A 23642-nucleotide genomic window follows, 5' to 3' on the forward strand; every position below is an offset into this window, starting at 1 on the left:
ACCCAAGTGCTCATATCATTTTGACACAACATCCAGCCTGTAAAGCTTACATACATCATAAATGATACAATAAATATTACATGCCAGTCACTGGAGATAAAACAAATCCATGGAATTATGCAACCTCAGAGGCATAATGGTTTGCCATCTCAAGACACTGAACTACCACATTACCATCACATTTTTCAATAAACTGTGCAAGATAAGGAATGCAAATCAAAGTTCTAGACTTACACAAGGGCAAAATTCACCAGCTAACACTGACATCCCACATCACATCGCTCCTTTGGAAATATGGTGAGAGAGAACAAAAATGGCCTAGTCCATAGAGACAGGAGACACCTTGCACCTGTCCTGCGTGGGCTACTGTATACCAGCATTACTATAAACCACAGACTGATCCCAAATCAGCTTGTTTTCACCAAACACTGAACTCCTTCCAAACATGTTTGTGGTATGGTATGTTTCACCACTGCTTCAAGCATCGCTTGCTTGAGCACTCCAGCAGGTGGAATGCTCATCACCAGCCTTGCAGATAGAGTCAGCTACAAAGCAGGAGGTCTGAGATGTGCAGATGGTATGACAGGGAAGGTAAGAGCAGGGATCTTGCAGGAACAGGTGGAGGCAAGCAGAAGCCAATTGTGATCCTTCAAGCAATGCCTCCTGGGCTGTTTGCCTTCAAAACACCAGGGATTTGATATAACCCAGGTGATGAGCCAGCTGTGGGTTCCCAGGGAACCCTGTGACTGGGCAGGTATTTTAGAATCACTGTAACTCAGGGATAAAAGAACAAATGTCAGTCCCTCCTGAAATCACAGACTTCTCATTAATACCTCAGTCAGGTAAAACCAAAATTAATAATGTTGAAAAACTTTTGCCTGGCCCATTTCTGTTCCAATCAAAACTCCTTTCTCAAGTTGTGTGCATGTCTGTGCCTACAAGAAACAGAACTCATGGCATTTTAGCTTGCACTTCATCTTCCAGCCATATAGAAACAACAAACCATACCAAACTAGTCATTTATTTCCTGGCACAGGAACAGACTATTGAATTCCATGGGCAGGAAACACATGGTATGGCATCATCAGTGAGCCCAACTGACCTCCCAGCGAGTGCAGCCCCATGAGCCCACATCTGGGAAGAAGTCTGATCTGCTGGAAATTCAAATAGGTCTTCCCTTACAATGCTGGAAGGAAGCATATTTAACTTTAGTAAGACAGCAATTTGTTTATTATCATCCTAACAAAGACAGCAGTTTATTTATTACCATCCTAACAGTAAAGCTTACCAGAATCTGAGTCTGGTTGTAAAAAGGGCGATAGACAAAAGAGGATGTGGTTCACTGCAAAAACTGCTTTCCATTTCGCTTCTTTTTTTCAGTATTTTTACACTACAGAGCTCATACTAATAATCCACCTTATGGACATGACATTCAAATAAAACCACATGCAGTCTTTTACATTCATCATCATCCACATGCTACATTTCACAGTTCATTATCAAAGCAATGTACCACTCTATAAAAATATCACAGTGAGGCACCTTTAATTTCCTTCATATCTTTGTTTGTTTGCTTTTCTTTCAAACTTTCAGAAACAGCCAGATGGAACCAGCACTGAAACAAGTTAAAGCAAGGTGTGTGGTATGTGGAAGAAACAGAAAGGTTTAGAGGTCCTTAGAGGACTTCCACCATGAAGGCGGGATTGCTGCGTCACCTTGAACTGCCAGAATTGGAGAAGATGACAATGACTCTACAAGATTTATCTTAGATACTTAACTTAGCTTAAATATATCTTTTTTTAAAAACAAATCTAGGTTTCTAAATAAAAATAGGAGATATTTCTATCCTGTGCTCGAGGTGAAAAATCCAAATTTACAGCAAACTGCACATTCAAACTTCTTGCTCTTGACCTGTAAATGGCTAAAGCATGACATGAAAATGCTTTGTACTGTCTTCCCTTCCACAACACCAGAGAGATTTATTTGATCACTACAGCTGTTGCACTTGAACTTTCTTCTGCTTTCAAGAGGGCCCAGACGCTGGCTGATTCATCCCTCAACAGATGTCTCAGCTCCAATGTGGTGCTGAGAGGCTGCAGTGTGGAGTTACCCAGCCAAGGGGAGCTGCCAGTACCCAGCTCTGGTGATGAACTGCTCAAGATGTGAAAAGGCAGAGCAGGGGATGACATAATCATGCTCCATGAGTTTCCAGCTGGAAGAAGACTACTCAGATTCAAAACTATCCTTCCCATCAGGGCCAGCCAGGCTGGCTGTGTTGGAGTAACTGGGTGCCCTGTGCCACGTCTCGGGCAGGGAGCATGCAGCAGCAAGCAGATGGCAGCGGCTCCTGATCAGCCCCCACCAAGTGAGGGCTGGGACCACGCTGTGTATTTCATCCTGGGGCTCATATTGCCTTCCGCTGCCCTGTTGACTCCCCTCTTCCCCGGGGGACTGTGAGCACCCAGAAATCCCAGTACGACCCCAGACCTGTGTGCCAGCCTGGCCCCACTGCTCAGCACAATGAGCAGCCCCGGCAGCACCCCTGAGCATCACCCAAAGCCCCAAGAGGTTCAGGAGCCAGGAGCTGCCCTCTGCCCTCAGCGCAGGTATTCAGCACAAACAAGACAAACCTAGTCAGTGTTTTTTAATGCCTTGCTTTCTCACCCAAACATTTCTTCCTCAAGACGAGGATAAAACCCCCTTCATTTAAAATGCATACTGGTAAACTCTCCAGTGGAACAGAAACATTAGTAAGTGCAACTCCTGTACATTACACAGAATTTAGGTATTGGATGAGAATCTGAGAGATATTCACTGAGATGCAAACAAAAGAAAAAATGAAAAATAATAAGGTCAATGGAAAGAATACATGTACCAAAACCAAGAGGACAACTAGAGGGATACTGATTGGAGTTGTTGGTATCCCTGTCTTAGCTTGTAACTTTCATGTTTTCAAAACGAAAACAAAAGTTTTTTATTACCACAGTAGTTACAGGCCATTATTAAGAAGGTTTACTAAAGACTCCTTGTTTTTCACTGAGGTCAAAAGCAATTTTGGAAATGAATGTCTATGTTATTGTGCCTGATTGACTGTGAGTGCACTAAGGTATTGCAAAGATTCAAGATTTGACTGTGTGGAATTTAGGCTAAAGCCCAGACACTTACAGCCAGACTGGGTTTTATGAAAACCAGAAGAATTTTCAGTTCTCAAAGACTTTTGATGGTTAAAAAGAAGATAATTTGACTAGATTTAATCGCTGATCATCATAATAGTGTTATGAAAACAAGATACTGTGCACAACATAGGAAAAAAGTGTAAGACCAACGATTTAAGGCAACTAGCATCTGAGTCTAGAATTGAGCCTTAGATATAAATTGTCATTAAAAAAAAAAAAAAAAAGATGCAAAAGCTATCAGAAAAGAAAAATTTCAGTTGAATAGCAGGGGAAAAAAATCATATCAGAAAAGAAAAATTTCAGTTGAATAGCAGTCTAACAAAATTATTTGACAATGAATAGAAACATTAGCAGGCATCAGATCCATCATGGACAACAAATTACTTGAGGATATCTAATTCCCAGATATAGTCAGTCAATGATGAGGTTTCACACTGTAGAAAAAAAACTCTTTTCACTTTCACTTGGCTCATACAATATACTTGACGGGAAGAGCAGCACATGGATCACTTCTATGCAACTTGCTGAAACAAGGACATGATTTAGATCATTATTTGATTTCAGACTCTGACACCTTAGCACAGCAGATGTTTGCCTTACAAAAGCAACCAACAAATAGCATAAGCTACTCATGATCTACACTTGAAGAAAAAATCGGTACCTTACAGAATAGGAATCTTTAACATTCAGAGGATGAACTCCCTCAAATTTGAGAATGGACAGCTGGTTAAAATCAAGACAATTCTATTGATTTGACAGGAGTCAAAACAGTAAAAGAGAGCAGAGAATTTGGCTTATAAACTGAAGGGCAGGGCAGAGAGAAGAAAACCTTCTTTTCTCATTAAATGTATGGCTTTTCACTTTCCTATAATGTCTAAGTTATCTGAAGGTAACATCCTTATTGTACCTATTAACAATGAGGGTAGATTTTAACACAGAAGCACAAATTCAGTCAGATATTAAGGTTTATCTGTTTGCTTGTTTTCACTGTTCAAAACAGATAAAACTTTATATTTCACAAAATTCCTGTTTTTTTCACTTTGCTTCCCAAGTATGAGTTAACTAACTTTCAAAACATCTAAGCTAAACATAACCTCCATTCACCTAACAGAAATCACTGCAGCAAGAAAGATTTCAAACATTCTGGGGTAACCGATATCAGAAATAATAAAGCCTTAATTTTAATTATGAGTTAAATAGTAATTAGTACTAGGAAGACATGAAATATGGCATACAAGCTTGCCTGCAGTTTGTATTAATAAACCTGAAGTGGATTATGTCTCTCTGTTACAGTTTTAGGTTTAGAACCCAGAGGAAAGTTCACTGTAGTGCAGAGATTTTCATTAACTTGTGAACGCAGCAGGTTTCACACCAGTACAACAAGAACTGAGGGACAGAGAAGCGAAGAATGAAGACCAAACATCTGTTAATAACTTTAGATCCCAATTCAGCCAAGCATTTAAATAACATGCTTGCATTCCTTTATCTTTACAAGACTGTATCATCTTGTGTATTTATCTACTTTCTGATCTTTGTCTAGTTCTTTAGACACCAAGAATAAATGGCAGCACATAAACAGTAACAGACTTCATAAGATCTGAACCTCTGTCCTGAGATTGTTCTTCTTCCTTTTTTGACTACATGGGGAGACTAACATTTAATTTTTTATCTAAGGACACCAAACAGAGTAGTCTAAAATTGAAAGCTTTGCAGAAGTACAGACTTGAATACAAAGCTAGAAGTGCAGAATAACTTGAAAACCAGGGGAAGCACTCACATATGTCTAACAGAGTCTGTTCAGTTATGAGTGTATTTTAGGAGGAAAAAAAAAAAAAAAAGGCATCTTTTTTACATATAAAATTTCATCTTTCTTTTTCCACTAAATGGTTTTAAAGTAACTCTTCAAGATACTAATCAGTGCTTGAGCTATAAACTTCAGGCAATCAGCTATTTTGTTTATATTTATATAATTTTGTGCCTATGTATTATTTAGGTAGTCTACAGAGACCTCTAAAAAGGGTAAATAAGAGTTCTGATCAACACTTCATTCCATTTTCAATGCAAGGTGAAGAGCAGTAACAAAAGAAAAATCTACTGTTTCTGCCTGTGCATGGAACAATTCTTGGAAATGCTTATGGGATGGGAGTTTCAAGAGCACTGAATGCTGACCTAATCCAATATTGGCTCAATGGGGATTTCATTATTGATATAAATAAAACCAGTGTGTTTTCCAAGTCCTTGCCTTATGCAGCATCAGCCATTCACCTTCCAGTGACATCATCATATATTCAAGTCTCATACTCAGATATGGATACTGGATATGAAAAGGTCTCTTTTCTAACAGGCCAAACCATGCAGCGTGACCAAATGACACACTAAAGGACGTATTTCCAGTCATTTCAATGCTCATTTCATTTTTCAGTACATTCAAAGTCCAGTCTTTTAAAATTATTCAACGTATGATCTTCAGGATCAAAGACCATGCTTGAAGAGCCCTTGCAGAACCAAGAAACACCACTAAGCATATGGGAGACATCAAACAGGCAGAGGTGAGGCTAAAGTACCCTTTTTTATTATTGTCTGTGCAGCACCCCGTGTATCATCTGCTGAAACTCTACAGCTCAAGAGGTAGCAATCAACTCATGTTTGCAGGAGCCCTGCCAGACTACTCCAAAACAGAGGAAAGTTCCTCTGTTCACTCCTGAAAACCAGACATCTGTCAGTTTTGCTCCATATACTAAAAGCTATGGATATCTGAAAAGAAAATGTGTTCTTGAAAAAATAAGTGTTTATTTTCAGCACATGTAGGGATTAGAAAAAAAGTGTTCAAGCATTTTCTACAAAAATTAATACATGCAGAGAAAAAAAAGAAGTTGTGATTACAGCACTCTCACAGCACACCAAGATCCTGGTTGAAGACATCTGAGCAGGGACTCAAATCTGGGTCTCAGTGCTCCAGATTATACTGTTCTAATCAAAATCTCTTTTCCTCTCTGCATCTATTTTCAGTGAAAATATTTCCTTTACTACCAAGTTAATCACTGTAACAAAGCTGCTCACAGAATATGTAGATTCTCTAGTTTCCCAGTAAGAATTTAGCTTAAAATATATTATGCATCTGTAATCGCTCCCTTCCAATAAACGGAAAATGATGCAACTCATCTTTACTATGGGCCCCATCTGAGCAAAACAATTAATTGAATATGCAATTAGAAATCAACAGGAACTACTGAAAAGGCACTTCAGTGTTTTATTGAACACCAGTTTATTCATAAACTCAGAGAACAATTACTTGTGGTCTTGCCTTCTTATACTCACTTTGGATTCACTCAGAATAGTTAAATCTAGTCTAAAAGAAAAAAAGGGTTTAACTCGGAAGGTGAAGACACCAAGTAAGACAGCAAATTCCAGGTGGTCTGAGTGCTAAAGGTTCACTTGCCTTAGAGAGACCCAAGCAGGATAAATATTCAGCTCAACAGAAAGCTGACCAACTCAATAGCAACAAGGAGTACATGTAGATTATTTTAAGATGCAGAGTTAATAGGCCCTTCTGAGACTTGCCAGGGATCAAAAGTGTTTCAGAGGAAGAAGCAGCCTGGTCTCCAAAGGGATGAGCTGCCATAATTTCCACTAAGCCCAGCACTTCTGACTGTGAAGTAGGGGAGGTCTAACCTTGCCACAGGTAATTATCTAGGACCTGGTCTCTAACAGCACTTGCTGAATTGTACCCATGGCAGATCTGAACGGAGCCACTCCGGTGAATGCCAAGTCCCAGCAGCAGTCAACAGCCTTACCCTTATATGCTACTGCTCTGAATGTACCTGCTGCCCTGAATGTACCCCACTGCCTTCACATGGTTGAGGACTACTTGCTGTCCCTAAGTGCAAGCGGCATGTCAGGGTTGGCTGAACTCCACACACAGCTGAACTGCTCGAACTGGGCCAGCATCATCCACATGGACTACTGGGAGTGGGTCACTGCTGCACCCCCTGCTCCATGCAGTGCCTGAGCACTGGTTAGGGCAGCACTGGTGGGTGCCTGACAAAGCCACAGCAGTACGCTCACAAGCAAACTATACAGAACTAGGGAAAACACTTAAGGCTGTGCTCTGCCCTGCACAGCTTAGCCCTGCAGACAAAGCTAGGGTGTTTTCAAAGTCCTGCAGAGACCTCTGAATGCAGCCCGTGTTCAGATAAAGCATGAATCACCAACTGGAGGTGCCTGTCTCTCCTGACTGTAGAGAGAACCTACGCAACCATTTTCAATTAACAACTTCTTTTTTTTTTTTACAGCTGGAAAAACAGAGTGAGATTAATTTTTAAGTATATGCATTAAGCTGAAGAGGCTGAATACACTAGGGCTTAGCCTATTGTAATAAAAACTGAAGAAAATGAATAATCAGGGAGGAAAAACTAGCTGTTTAAGTTCTCATTGCTGTCAAAGAAATACCAGCTAAGGAGAATAGGTTAAGCCTTCTGTTGGGTATTTGTGTTACACTTAAGAAAATGAGTTTGCTAACATTGAGCAAAAAGGACAGTAAATCTTTTAATTGTTCTGTTCAAAAACTACCAAAGCCTCAAACATCTGATAGATTCCAAGTGACAAAATCCTGGAATTCAAGGAAAGAGAAGCAATTTTACAACAATTGCTTTGTAAAACACAGCCTTCTTCCATCTTTTTTCCATTCTCCAATGATGAAACTATCAACACCTAACTGAAGTCGTATTTTCAATTTGGAACCTACTCTTGTTTGATTTATCAACATTTCAGAAGAAATGGTTCAAAATGACAATGTATATTAACTACCTTATGTTTGACTTTTAAAATCTCACTTTAACCCCAAGGAGGATGGTCATCAGGAAGGATAGAGCAGAAATGTTCTTTAGGATGACTTCTTGGGGCACAAATACAAGTCCAGATCATCCCAGAGGAAGATGATGACATGACATTAGGAGCAGGTCCCATTAGGGAGGACACAGCACACCAGGACAGCCCCATCCCCCAAACAGCCATGGAACCAGAAACAGGCATTTCTGGACAAGATCTGATGAATTTTGCTTACTAGGAAGTATCAAATAACAGAAATCTCACCATATAATTTTATGAAGGAGATGATGACTCAGGATAATAGCTGGTTAGTCCATTTCATATTTGTGTTTTGAGAGGCCTGGCAGGAGAGAAGGGAAAGACAGGTTTTTCATCATCAATCTTTGTAACATTGTATTTCCCTTTCTGTTTAGTTTCCCCTCCTCTTTGCTGCCATCCTGCAGAAAACCATTGGTAGGTCATAGGCAGTCCATTTTTCACAGACATTACCAGACAAAATGTCCTACAGTTGCTTAGAACTGTGGATTTTTATCAAGAATTGCTACACTCTCATTTGTTATACCACTGATTTGATCTTCTTTTTTTCCAGCATCATTCAACTCTTCAAGAACTGCCTGACCTTCAAATAACCTGGACTTCTTCCAAAACTCCAGTGAGCTGAAGAAAAGAACCAAAACAGGCAGCAAATGGTGAGACAGCAATCACCTCCTTCACCATCCTCACTTCTAGACCAAAAGTTTCCTCATTCATGTTCTCCTTATTAATTACAGACAAGGGTGAGCCACTTATTAAACCAGTTTCCATGAAGATGTTTAGAGGAAGGGGTTTCTACATAACTACCACAGTTCAGACATTGTTTTAAAAAGCAGATCCTTCGCTTAGTTTCAGCTCCCACAGAGGTACAAACTCAGCAGGGTATGTTATGACACCATTTTGATGAAGCTAACAAAAAGGTGAAAGTAGTCAAGTTAACAAAATGGCCAATATTTCTACATTCTACAACAGCTAAGCTGTAACAGAGGCTTGGACCTTTGACTTTATGTGGTTCACCCCAAACTTGGTTTCTTCATTTCAACAACAATATAAAAATACAATATTCACAAATAAGACTCCTTAGTATTATAGCAAGGTCTGTGCCAAAATTATATGTTTTTATTCTCATGAGCACACCCCCCCCTTCTCTATGATTTTAGTTTGCTGGCTTCTGTTTTGCTTGTTTGTTTTAGAAGGAGCTCCAAGGGCTCATAATCAACAGTAAGAAGTTTTTGAGGAAGTTCAAACATCAGTCTTGATTTACTCAGAAAGAATATACACCCCCAAAAGATGACATCTAGGATGACTTCAGTCCATACACAGCTCCTGAAAAGGAATTTAATTTATTCTACTTATAAATGTGGGGCAATGCTTCCAATACAGAGCAATGATTCCAGCACTTATGTACCTTGTCACCTCTACGATAAAATTAATAACTAGGACCATTAACAAATAATTTGGCCAGTCTGAACTCCTTTTTATTGAAGATGAATTGCAGTAGCTTTCAACCTGGCAAAGACTTAAGCAGCTTTAGTTATCAGAGAAATTCAGGGACTGACAGTGGAGACAGAGAATCTAGAGTAGGGAATTTCACCAACAAAATAGATGTTAAGATTTCAGTTCACTTCAAGGAAAATATAGCAACACAAGCAATGAGATTTGATTAAGGGTATTGCCATTAATGGACATCAATCAATCAATAGGTAAATGCTTCATGGATATAATCACTCAGACTAAAGTTTGCCTTGACTGTGAGATACTGATTTCTCACGATTAACACTTAGTACAGTTAGCCTCCTGGATTCACTTGTGCCTATCTTTAAGTATGGTCCTATCCCATGGTGTGACATCCCTCCTGAAGAACAATACAACTTCAGTCTCTTGCAGGCAATGCTATATTTCACATCAATGATCCTATACATGGACCCCGTCCACTCCTAGATTTAGACAAGGCAAGCTTCATGCTGAGCAGCAGCAGGGACAGAATATATCCACCCCAACATTTCTGCCAGGCAGTTGCCACTCTCATGTTCCCAGCTGCTTTACTTTTTTTTTTTTTTAATGACTGCTCTTGCCACAAAACAGTTGCAGTACTCTCCTGTATCCCTTTTCACTAGCTGGGCAAAAGGCTGATCGCTGGCCAGTGTTTGCATGGAGTGACAAGTCAACCAGCTAAAACAAATTTTGCTCTCTCAAAAGGGCCATTTATTTTCATTTCTCTTCTTTCTTCAACTGTCAGTTGCCCAGAAGTTATAGAAAATTATTTATCCTTGAAGCCTTTACTTCCCCATTAAATGTGGTTGTTTTTGTAAGATGCAGTTATATTCACTACACATAAACATGAACAGAGACAGAAACATCAGCTTCTCCAACATCAGTCATACATCACATGCAGCCTGGGTCCCTCTTACCCCCATAATTTTTTGGAAGCTATCTACCTGAAAACACCAGGACTGCAGACATCAGAAGGGACTCACAAAGAACACAGGCTACAGGTTCTATCTGCCTTGGTCTTACAGAGGTGGGGAATACAACATCTCCAGATACCCAGGGCACCAGTTGAATATAAACAAGCCAGACATTATGAAACAATGCACAGAGTTTTCCTTCAAAAACACATGTTTTTCTCTTGTTCTTCTAATCTGCTTATTTTCCCAAGACATGGAAAAAGGATTACCAAAGGGCTGGACAGCCATCAGCAAGGTTCAGAACTAAATTCCCAAGTATTGGTAAAATACAAACAAATGACCAGCAAAGAGGCAGTTCCTCATACTCTCCTTATTCCCTCCTCCCCCCCAAGGAAATGCTTGGCATCCTGCTGAAGTGCCATTTTTGCACACCATATTTTGACTGTTGTTCTCATAGATAATATATTTAAAGCACTAAAAAGTGCAAAACTTGATGCGTACAATACAGGCCCCTCCAAGAAAGGCGGCTCTGTAAAACTCTCCCATAACAAGCACTAAAGAAAATATTTTACTTTCAAACCCTTCCTTACTGAGTACCCACATCACAGATTAAATAAACATAATGAAAGGGAATGAATTATCAAGTGATGTTTCATTAGTGTGTTGACTGTGCTTTTAACAAAGATATGGACAAAGTGGGTTATAGAAGCACATTTGGATTTTATCAGAACAGTCTCTAGAATGCTATTTAATCCAAATCTCCACATTACAGTTTAGCCCTGCCCTGTAATCCTATGGAACAGTACCCACTTTATGCTTGGAATATCCATATTTAGAAAGAAGATTTTATTATGAAACATAGGTTTAAAAATAAAAACATGATTTTTTTTCCCTCTGTCCCACATAGATAGTCGAATCATTCATATTTAAAGAAGAGCCATGGAATTTGTCCTTTTTTTCTTTTTTAAATTGTATCTATATAACTTGCAGCTGGTAGTCTGCAAAGAGAGATGTCTAACATGTGACAGGATACATCCCCCAGAATACTAGTACTTTGGAGCTATAACAGGTAGCACAGGAAATTGTTATGAAAACTTAATGACAGTATTGTTGTTTCAACACTTTGACTAGAATTTCAGCTACTAATGATGGAAGGATAAGAAAGAGAACCCTGATCTGCATTTTTAAAATTAATGGTGATAACATCTTGCACCTAAAATTGCACCATGGACTGAGCTGGTATTCTCTTCTTGTCATACAGTGCTAAACCAAAGCAAACAGATTTCTCATTTACAGAACCATCTGCTGCACAAGTAATAACCCAAAATAAAACAGTCCTTCAGGCGCTGCGCTGGCCAGAGCAGCACACTTGCGATGTGCACACGGACATCATTCACCCGCTGCGAGGAGAGAGGCTGCCTTACATAATGGCCTGCCGTTTTCTTTTTTTCTTTCTGTCTATGCAGCTTTTCAGTGCTCCCAAAGGCTGTTTTATTTTTCAGACTATCTTTAACCAGAGACAAGTACAAATCTTTAAGGCTAACGTTACAATCCAAGCAGAAAAGCTAGTCACACAAAGAGAAAGCTTCAATTCATTTTAAATGACACATTCATTTCTGCAGTTTTTCTGTTATAAGCAAATGAAGAACCTCATTCTGCATTCCACTGAACACCTCAAATCCCCTTGACAGTCAATGAACATCTGGAATCCAAATGAATACAGAATGAATCCCTAAGGCTGTAGAGCAAAACAGGTCAGTAACCATCCCTACGTCAAAAGTCACTGTGGAAATCTTGCAGCAGGTCAACTGAAACCAGGCTGCATTTCACTACTGGTTTTATAACACATGTGTTATTTTCAGACCAACTTCCCTTAACCATCTTTTGCCTACAGTACAGCATTAGCATAGCTGTAAGTGCAATGACCTAAACTCTCCTGACAAAACTAACAGGTAGCTAGGCATTCCTAGGACATTCTTCCAACCAGATTCTTAGCATCCTTCGCTCTCCCAAGAGTTAGAGAAGTTGATGGTACTCCACTCCTGGGGCTTTTAAGACTTTCCTTTTCCTTCCATTAAGTAAAAAAAAAAAAAAAAAAAAAAAAAAAAAAATAACAACACACACATGCTTTCCTACACACACACCCACTCCCAAATGGAGGGAAAAAAAAGCAAAACAGAAAGTTTTACAAGATGCCAATCTGGAATGAAATGGATTTTTGAACAGACAGTCATATTTGGCACTGTCAGCAAAAGCTTGTGGGTGGCCCTGTGTCTCTTCGAGCCTTAATGCCCTTTTTACATTAGTCATTTTAAAATGTCCCCAGAAAGTTCAGCTGTGCTGCTTCTGATATTATTTTCACAATGTTGCTGAATGGACTTGATGGAGAGATTTGCTTTCCCCTACCCCAGTTCCATAAAGCACTATACATTAAGGACGTATTCCATTTGGCCTTCAAGTAGCATTTTTATGGTCCATACTGATCCATGATTATTTTCCCTTTAAAAAGAATCAACAGAGAACAGAACTCTCTTCGGAAAGTATCGAAATTGAGAACTACTGGATCTCTCAAAACAACTCCTATGATCCTCAGGCAGAAGACTGGGTAAAAGGGTCCTCACATGGTTCTAGCTGCATTCTCAGTACACCACTTTTATGAAGAAACCAGAGCTGTAGAAATTCCTCCGGCATGGCATGGAATCCGGAATCAGGCAAGACATTGTCATAGTAATGATGGCTAATAAACTTCCCATGCAGGTCCACCGAGAACGGCCAGAAGCCATAAATTGTTACTTCTTCACACAGACCAAGGGCGGCACTGACTAGGAAAAGTCCTGTGGAAAGGCGTTTGGCATGGATACCTTTGCTCTTCCAGAACTTGCCAATGTCACGCAGGAAATTGGGGTTGGCAAAAAGGACCGCCTGTTTGGCACCGAAGTCCTCCAGGGTGTAATAGACACGTAGGGAGGGTCCTGTCCCCGTCTTCATCGAGAAGGCTGGCATGTAGATGTAGCTGTGGTTATACACCTTCACGCTGTCCACAAATGCTTTTCGAGACCACAGCAGATTTTGGAACCTGTAGAATAACAGAGAAAAACAAGTTGATCACACATAGGTTTTCGCAGTCATTTCAAAACCCAGCTAAAAGCACACATATAACTACCTGCACACCTTTCTCAAGCCCAGAGAAAGTGCAGACAAATTCCTGACTGTCTGACACTGCCTCTCTTCTAAAAACATAGACCTGAATAGACAGCTGAAAACTATCTGCTATATTGCTATCTCCAAAATCAACAAATGTTTCTGATTTCATCTTCTCAAAAAACCCATAATGAACACTGACAGTCTTCCTGAAAATCAATAATTTTTAGTGCCATTCTTCTTTCTGCCCAAAAGCCATCTTATATTTTCAGGCACAGGAATCTAGAGGAAATTTTAAAGTCTGTGTTCTTGTTCCTTAAGGGCATCCAAAAAAATAATCAAGTTACATGCTGAACAAGTAATACTGAGCAATATTTAAAGAGAAACTTTGGACTTAAACTTTTAAGAATTGTTGTTGTTATGCCTGTTTAGCAATTTTGGTTGTGCTACCATAGTAGTTAATTCTCATTCTGGAACTGAGAGAAATCTCAAAGAACATACTTTGTTACAAACAACTAAAACAGAAATCAATGAATTGTTTAAGTTAAGTGGCACCACAAAAATCTAGCCACAGGCACCAAACAATAGTCAGAGCTGGTGTTTAAGATAGCATAATTTACACACTGAGTAGGTTTAAAAGCAGTTGGTATCTGTACCATGCAAGTTAAGGGAGCAACTAGTTGACAGCTATAAGGAGGGCAATGTATATATACAGATTATTTCTCTAATATGATGGTCTTATCTGTTGATATAAAAACTATATCAGGTTACTATTTGTTAAATTGCCAGTATGTTTTTGCTGATGTCTATTTTGTCCATGATGTTACTTATATACTACTCCAAAACCAGTATTCTGTCAGACTATAACCTTTCCTTGACATATGCTTCTGGATATGCCAAGATGAGTAAGACATTTGGCAGGAAATCCTAGGCCAGTCACACACAGCAAAATGTGCACTGATGTTTGACATGTCCTGACGTCTGAAACTAAATGAATCACCTCTCAGTAAAATATTAAAAGTATCCTAAATATGTATCATTGCATGTAACTGATTTGGAGGTCAGCCAGAGCCATGGGCAAAATCCATTATCTAAACCACAAAATTTCAGAGTAACAGAAGCACTCGCTGTCCTGGGGTGCAGACTGCACTGGAGGATACTTTTGTGTGAGAGAGTCACTATGATTTTACTCACAATAATCTGCTTTCTTCTTAGAGTCCACACAATCTTCAGAATGCCATTAAGCCCTCCCCACCTTTACCACATGACAGTATCTATAGCCTTCAGTGCAGCAGTTTACTACATTAAAAGCCACTTCTGCACAAGCCTCACATGCACTCCTTTCATTGCAGCTGGGTGATCTCTAATTTTTATCTCAAAAAAAAATATCCCTTGCTGCTGCCCCCTCTCTCTAAGCTTCCTGCAGCTAAGGCAAATGTGTGACTGATTTCATAGTCATGCATCCAGTAGAGGAGTCAGGACAAGAAAGTTGAGACAGCAGCACTGGATTTATTTTTTTTTTTCCTTTTTTTCTGGGGCAGGTAGAGAGAGAGGTATAATAATACCCTTCTTAAAGGGTTATGAAGAGATCAATTTTGTATACAGACATCTGTGAAACATCAGCAAGATTCACACACAGGAAGATACAAAGGTTTAAGTAGGATGCCAGAAATTTCAGCTGAAACAGTTTCCAACCAAAAATACAGCTTCAACAGCATTGAAATGTCTCATGAACATGTGCCAGGTTTTTTGAAGTCTTTGTTTGCAGAAAACTTGAAATATTCCAATTAAGTTGAAAGGTTTGGTCAACATTCTCAACATGCGATATTTGGTCTCCTGATTTGTTATGAGTTTCTTTCAAAATTTCCTTCAAGAGGAATTAGAATAAAGCTATTCTGAAACAAATGCCCTGAAATCTGCCTTGGTCTTCATTACTGTTTTGCTCTGCAGATCTGCTCCTACTGCATGGAGATATCTGCTAATGTAGACAAAGCCTCTGTCTTCCAAGCAAGAAATCAATTCAACCTGAACATACAAAACAAAATAATAAAAATTATTTCATAACTGATTGCATTTGCATTCTTTTCTGTAGAAATAGCCAAGACACAGCTGAATATAGAAGGCCAGCCAAGACCATGGTTTCCTGGCAGGAATTGTCTGGCTGTACTTTCTCATATGGACCCTCTCACTCCACTACTATCAGACCTTTAACTAAGTGTTCCCCAAAACAGGCTTTACCATCCTCTCTTCCAAAGGAGTAGCAAGACAATCTGTCAGATTATCAGGTACAGGAGTTGGGTCCATCCTATCAAACAGGTTCCATTTACATCAGGACAGTCACTGAGGGTAAAAAAAATTAAAAAATAAAAATCCCTAGCTTAATCCTTTCAGTATTCACCTAGGCACTGAGGCTCAGTATCCAAACCCTGTTCTAATAACCATAATAGCTTGTAAGATGTAGTGAAATGCTGGGGTTCAACCCCAAGCCCCAAATTAAGGTTGACATAGGGGTGATTCCCACAGCCCTTCACAAAGGGGGCGTGAATTTGCCTTTAAGCTTCCCTCCAGAGTGCAGCCGGCCTTGCAGGGAGAGCCATTGGGTAAACGAGCCCCTGGTGTCCAGCATTAAGTAAGCAAAGGTCAGGTGTCCCACTTGGGGATAAAAGCTGGGACCCCTTGCAGGAAGGGGCAGTGTCTGTCTGTGAGGTGGATGCACTTTGCAGAGTTTCCTGTTGGGGAAGGACCTCCTGCCTCCCTGGGACTGTGCTCCAGTCAGGTCTGGCTCTTGTAAACGTGGGCTGTGTAGAGCTCCAGTATGTGGCTTCCTTGGTCTTATGTATTTGGCTTGTTGACTTGGTTGTCTCCTGTCCCTTCTATGGGGAACTGCATTTCACCATTTATTCCACCCATTGTTGGTTGTGGGGTGTTGTTGTTGGGGTCAGTGGGATTGATGTTGATTATGTATGATCTGACTGACTTGTTTGTACCCCCAGTGCTCACCCATGTACTGACCCTTTTGTATCAAATACAATTTGGTTATTGGTTCATCTTTATGCTGGCTGTGTCCTTTATGCTAGGCCTAAGAATTGGCAAAATGGGTGGGAAATTCAGGTTCAAACTTCCTTTCACAGTAAGGGATACTACAGCACACAGCCTGATGTGATGGGGTCCTTGCATCTTAGCCAAGGGGAAGGCACAGACAGGACTTCTGTCACTCCTGGAAGCTGGTTTCACCATGTCCTTTCCCACTTACAGCTAGTTAACAAATTTCACTTCAGATGGCAAATAGATACGGTTATTCTAAAACTGCACTTCTCAGCAAATTTACCATTCACAGAAAAGCACTGCACAGCTCTAAGATTAATACATTAAAGTTGCTCAGATACAGTCACAGAGGGCCAAGGACTGTCTCTGAATATTAATTTGCTATCGTTGCCACAACACATTTACATTGCTTCGAGACAAATCTCCCCTTAAAGTAACAAGTGAGTAGCACTACTGTGAGAGTGGTGCATGGGAGGGACTTCATGAAGAAGGGACATTGCTTGTCATGCTACTGCAAACTGTCCTTCAGGAACATCACATCCTGGAAACCTGTGTCTCATTCAAATGATCCGAACTGCAGTGTCAGTAGGTGTCATGCCCAATTCAACAGATGGACATTATACAGGTGGCCAGGAGCCCATGCAGAAAGATAAAACATGCTGATTATGGCTGGTCTGATTGCCTAACACAGCCAAAAAGCTGCTTCCCCTCTTGCACTCCTGATGAGGGGAGATATTAGAAGCAAATTAAATTTTCTGTTTCCCATTTGTAAAAATAGGAGCCCTGTCCAGCTTTCTGACATTTCATAGGCTGGTCAGAGGCTGAGAAATCCAGGGATAAATGCTGTGGGTCATCAAGTTTCTGTGAATGGTACTGGAAGCTCGAGTTTATTTTCCTTTAGCTCCCAATCCAGACAGGGAGTGCTGCAGGCAACACCATTCCAGCCAGTGGCTTGAGGGTACCCTACCGCATCCATCCCAGATGACAGTAAGGACACTATTCCACACCTGACAGAGAGATCAGGAGGGCTTTTCCCCTACAGCTGACCAGCTCTGTAGTGCATGCGTGAGCATGACAATACATTTTTTTCCTACTTGTCCTGGCATGGACACTGCCAGCCTGGTGCAGCCCTTGCATCCAAGGATGCGCACAAATGCCTTCCCTCATGCTGACCCTCACCCAGCCTTCCTTGAATGGGAAGCCTAGTGAGTGCTTGCCTCTACCTGACATGCTTTGAATGTCAGTAATCTCAGGGGCAGAGCCCAGAAGCTGTGCAGCTCCTGCCCACTTACCAAGTTTCACATGCATCCATGACCCAGCCTCTTGTGCAAGTGTGCATCTCAGGCAATATCATCTCTCCAGCTCAGATCTGAGCAAGAAACAGCTGAAGTGCTTTCAGAGTCGTTCTCTGACCTTCTGCAGTCAAGCTCACAAAACACATGGCGAGTTGCCAGCATTCAGATAAAACTGGAATCTCCTGAGCAGCACCTGAAGACTATGCAAGTTGCTCGATAATTTGCAGTAATGTGTCCCAGCAGCTTGACAGCAGCCCAGAGAGGTGCCGATGACTGTGAACACTGGTGAAAGCAGATCATGACACACATTCAGCTCGAGCACTTTACTTCCGCTACTCTCATTAGTGAAGGCAGAGCAAATAAAATCATCAGCAACACATTTTTGCTGTCAGGTCCATATGACAAAAGAACTTAAAAAGCACAACTTTCAACAGGCACATGTAGGCACAGCTGCACAGATATCAAGAGAAATTATTTCCTTGACACCACCTGTAGAGTTCCCTCAAACGCTCTGCTCTGCTTTTCCAGGAAGAATGATGCATCCAAGAGAAAATTGCCACAGTACATAGTCATGACAGTACAATCAAAGACTTAAGAGCACCAAGTGTTCTGCTTTTTTGTTTTTAATCTGTTTTTAATATTCTTATTGATGTTCTTTAGCAGATATTCGGGGACAGGACTCCTCTCTGGTACTAAGAGATGACTTCCAATAACCACAAAAAAATTGCTGCAGTGACATTGAGCTAACCTGCTTGCAGATAACAATGGCAGCATTTTCTTGCATCTTGGTTTCTTTCTGATCTCCCCAGAGAGTCACTATCTCATGCCTGTGATGATATCCCAGTTATCTACTGTGTTGGCATCTGCAAAGTTACAAGTTCAGCATCCTGGATTAATTGCATGTTGACTTAAAAAAAAAAAAAAAAAAAAGGGGGAACTGCTCAGATGCCAAAGAACTAGTGTATTATTTTTAAATTAAGACAAATAGAGCTCAAGGGAATAGAGCAGAAGTCATATAAAGGCTTACGTATTTGTCCCTATGGCAAAGGATAACCTACAAAAATTATTTAGATAATTTGATGTCATCATTAACCCAGAATGATTTAGCAATTTGCTGCAGCTGTTGGAATATGCTTACAGCTGGGATCACAAGAAGTCAGCTTGCAACTACACATCCACTGCAGTGACAGTGGAGTTTCACTGCACTCATTTCTCAGAGTGCTTTTATGCTTTCAAACAGTGATGCTCTCCTTAATGGCCTGTGCATTCACACTATGCACTTCTTGATTATCTGTCCCTTTGGGGCTTGTGTAGCCAATATTACTAAAACACAGACTGTGTCTGAATTAACAGCATACTAGTTTCCATGTGTTCACTCTCTACACAGGCACTTTTGGCATGCACTAGTTGCAAGGTAGACTATTCTAATTGTCCACACAGAGACCCAGAAACGAGCACTTAAAAGTGTTATAAATTGACCCCCTTTCTTGTTTACCCCAGCCTCCCCAACTACACAAGCCACTGTTCACTTACCCTAAGGATAGCTACCTGACTTAAGATTCAATTATAATCCCATTAAAGTCAGTGGCAAAACCAACTCTGATCTCACTGAAAGTATGCTTGGAGCTTCAGGCAAAAAAAAAAATCAGGCCTACAATGCACTTCAGGGTGATCAGAAAAGGCATGAAGTAACATGATCAGTCATAAAGACTGATCATTAAACAAAAAATTAGAGATGCCAAATGTTCTCCATCAGTGCAGGAGGCTTTATTCCTGTGGTAAAATCCACAGTGCTTTGTCTAAACTCATTTTAACCAGCTTCATCACAAGGGATTCTCCCCTGTTATTGCTGCAGGTCCTTCCACAGGTCACCCAGTCAAGAGCTCACGGCATGGATGGGGTGATGCTATTCCCATTTTTTCCTTTGTTTTTGCCCTCCTCTCTCCTTCATCTGACTGCCCTTTATGGATCCAAAGACAGCAAATCTTCCACTCAGACTCCCAGAGGAGATACTGCCTCCTCTCCGGGTATGACTGTCTCCAAAACTCACTTCAGCTCATCCCTCAGGCACAGCCTGCAGCCTTCTCAGACCCCACACTGCCTCCTCTTTCTTATGGACATGAGCTTTCAAACTCTAAGAACCTGTGTGCATTCCTCTCATCTCTTGTCCCAGATATTAAAGACAAACAAATTAGCCTGAGTTTCCTTTTTATACACCTTTTCAATGGCATTTTGCAAATCAAGGATTCTGGTTAATCCCACCATCAGCTCCAAAGACCCAAAAGCAAGGAAACACACTCTTACCACAGTGACTACAGACTACATCTTTCTCCACCAGCCTGTTTCTTAATGACATACTGTTCTTAGCACATGACCTTTAGAATTATTCAATCCACTCAAAGTCCAGTTAGACATTGCAGAGGTAGGCTCTAATCCCCATGAAGAGGCATGCTCCCCTTCTGACTAAATTCAGTTTAATTAGGGTGTTTTTTTAAACCTCCACCCATTACTACTCTTACGCTGTTGCCCTGGGAATACTATATATAGTGCCAAGGGAAAGCTGACTCTGTTTTTCAATGGAACACAGAGCTATCTTATACACCAAAGCAATGAAACACTGAAATCACTGTTCACTGGTATTTTGGGACTGTGTGTGATCCTTATTCTGCCAACTCAAATTAGAATGTGCTTTTAATAGCTACTCTTTCCAAAACCAGCAGAGCTAAACATCAATCTTTTCTGTTATCTGACAGCTTGAATCTTAGCTTTCAAAAGATGAGCTGTTCATCTTAGTTTGACTCTGAAGATCGTGGCTGCTGAAGTCACACACAAGTGGAAATAATATAAAAGAACAGGCAGAACAGCTTGGCTGTAAACTACTTGTATTGTCAAAATGAAATTGCTGCCTGGTATTTCTAAATCTTCTGAATTCTTCACAGGTCTTACAGCTGAAAGTCTGGAGGATGAGAAAACAGAGAACCAATTAAATCAGCTAGGAAAAAACCCAACACAGAACTAAGTCTGATATCTTTAGCATTTAGTGTCACTGGACTGCATGCCAGAGTGAGCCAGTGAGAAGAAACATAACCAATATCACACATTTTCTCAGGTTTCAGTGGGAAAGAGAACTGCAACAAAGCCCAGATACAGTCTTGAAGAGATTTACTTTTGATTAACATGGGATCCCTAAGAAAGTCTGCCATGTCTGAGACAGCAACCAAACAGGAACAGAACAGTTCACTGCCTCCTGCACATCTAGGTCTTTTACCCAACTACTGTCCAGACACAGGTTTCTGTAGATCACTGCCTGCAACAGCACTGCAATAAACACAAATCTAATTAACATTATGCTTTTCTGTCTGTTCACGCTGGCCTTATGCACTTTGTAACCCAAGTATAAAACATACCAAACGATACAGCCATGAACCAACTATTCATAGCTGAGACTTTTGCCAAGTCTCCCGAGTTTTCAGTTTAACATCATGACATCCTTCAATATATTAATAATTTGCAAATGTCAGTGAAGGTGACATTCAACTATATCCTCTCTTCAACCTGTTAGAGCTATTTCCAAAGAGAAAACAGCAATATTTGAATTGAATGTGTTTTCTTTTTAAAGATAGTCTGTGCTACAAAAAGCATAGACTGAAGAGAAATTCTTTAAAACAGTAGATGTTTTGACAGGTATATGGCAACAACTGTAACTAGGATAGGCTCTGGTTTAAGTATATGAGGACCATTTTTAAACTACAGTACATGTATCAATTGTGATCTTTCAGATCATGCCATATGTCTGGCAGCTGGAGTGCAGATCCCTATTAAACAACACTGTCAACTTAATAAAACTAGTTCAGAGCCCATAGTAATATATGATGAATCCACAATATTTTAAATGGGGTAAAATTGATTCACACAACTCTAAAATATGCAGAAGATCATCTCTGTATGCCCTCTATTAGACATGCCCTCTGGGCAGCCTCACCTGTTCTTCATCCCTAGGGCAATGAACGTTGCAGTTGAGTAATGAACTAGTGGTCACCTGAGTATAAGCAGAAGAGGTGATAAATTGTTCTGGAGAGTTAGACTAGCAGAAGCCAAACATGAGGCTAAAAAGAAAGAGAGAGAAACAAACTGCAAGCTAAACAGACAAGGAAGTCCCCTTCAGGTCATGCCATTAGTAAAATCCCTGAAAATGAGCCAGGAGAATTCAAGCCAGTCCAAGGACAAACAACTGTAAACTTTGAAGTCATTACCTTCAGTGAGCTTTCAAAAAGTCCCTTCTGAAGAAAATGTCTTTACTTTCATCTAATATCAATTCACAGCAATATTTCTCAACAATTCTGGTGCTGTTCAATTATTCCTAGAAGCGTTAGTAGATGCTTCTTGAGGCTTCCAACAGTGTTTGAGATATGCTGATTTGCTGCACGCTAGATCTTTCAAAGAACCCACCCTTCACTCTGCAACTCATACATGGACAACCAGGGAAGAGTTAAGAGCATGACCTGTATATTTTAAACTGCACATCCAAGTATTTTCAGCTCAGCAGATTTCCTGATACTGGTGTAGTTTGTCAATACAGTAACACCAGTGAATCTTCCTTCCAAATATTTGCCTAATCTCTTATTCTCCACATCCTTCTAACTAATTATTTTATCAATACTTTCCCTCTTACACCATGATTGCCTTGATCTCTTTGTCAAAACCCTTTTAAAAATTCAAATAGACTTTATCTACTGGATATAGATTACCCTTATCCACATGCATTTATTCAAAGAACTCCAAAAGTTTTACAAGATAAAAATTCCATTGGACCCAACAGTGCTGACTCTTCACAAGAGGACATATATTTATCCAGGTGTTCACTAATACTATTTTATAATACAGTTTCTACCAATTCGGCTGGTAGACATGTCAGGCTTACAGATCTAGTTGAACTATTTTTAAATACTGATCCCATTTTTAACACTTTCCAGTCAAGCACCATGGCAGTTTTAAGTGAGGAGGTACACATTACTGTTCTCCAGCATGCATGGGTGAGTCCAGTCCTAGCAATACATTTTCATCCATCCTGTATCTATACCAAAAATTCTCTAATAATTCAGCCTGCTGAGTTTCCCCATGGGTAGAGGCAATGTCCTGTTTCTCTCACAGGGCAAACAAATGCAAATAATTCATACAGCCTCCCTGTGATCTTCTTTTATACCTGGTCATCAATTGACCATACTCACATGGCAGGTGGGGTGTAGGCAGTTTTTGCTCTTTTTTGTCTTGTGTGCTGCTAGAAGGAGGACATAGCAGTTTTCATTCCTCTAGTTAGTTCTTTTTGGAAACTTTTTTTCTGCCTGCCACATGGATAAAATATTTAATCAGCCAGAGCTTATAATAAATTCTGTTTACTTTGGAAACAACTTCAGGTTTTAGTAGGATGTTTCTCTGTTTCCATTAATCTCCATTTTCTTTCCTCTTTAGTGATGTCAACTTCCTTTCACCTTTTCTTAAGGCTTGATAGATGCTTCTAGCACTGTGCTTCCAGTATGGTACCCTTAGGAGAATTCTCTATTTTGAGTAGGTCATCCAGATATATTTTCCAAGATGTATGGTGTTAAATGATGCGAATGCCACTTAAATTTCTTTTCCACATGATTAAACTGCCAAGGTTTCTCCTCAACTGTTAGTACAGCCTGTACTCAATTTAAATTGCTATAGCTAGAACACTC

The 23642-nt window shown here is 40.2% G+C and overlaps 1 protein-coding gene across 1 annotated transcript in view; it reads right to left on the reverse strand.

Moving 5' to 3' along the window:
* Positions 1 to 3860: 3860 nt before the first annotated feature.
* Positions 3861 to 23642, reverse strand: part of ST8SIA1 (ST8 alpha-N-acetyl-neuraminide alpha-2,8-sialyltransferase 1) — a 106635-nt gene continuing 86853 nt past the window's right edge. Inside the window, exons 6-7 of the mRNA XM_026862336.1 lie at positions 13066 to 13520; positions 3861 to 8343 (exon numbers count right to left, since the gene is read on the reverse strand). Of these exons, the coding sequence (XP_026718137.1) occupies positions 8312 to 8343; positions 13066 to 13520 (487 nt within the window). The 3' untranslated portion in view covers positions 3861 to 8311. The remainder of the gene's footprint in view (positions 8344 to 13065; positions 13521 to 23642) is intronic.

Source organism: Athene cunicularia, assembly GCF_003259725.1.
Source record: "Athene cunicularia isolate RWA chromosome 1 unlocalized genomic scaffold, athCun1 chr1_part2, whole genome shotgun sequence".
Lineage (NCBI taxonomy): Eukaryota > Metazoa > Chordata > Aves > Strigiformes > Strigidae > Athene > Athene cunicularia.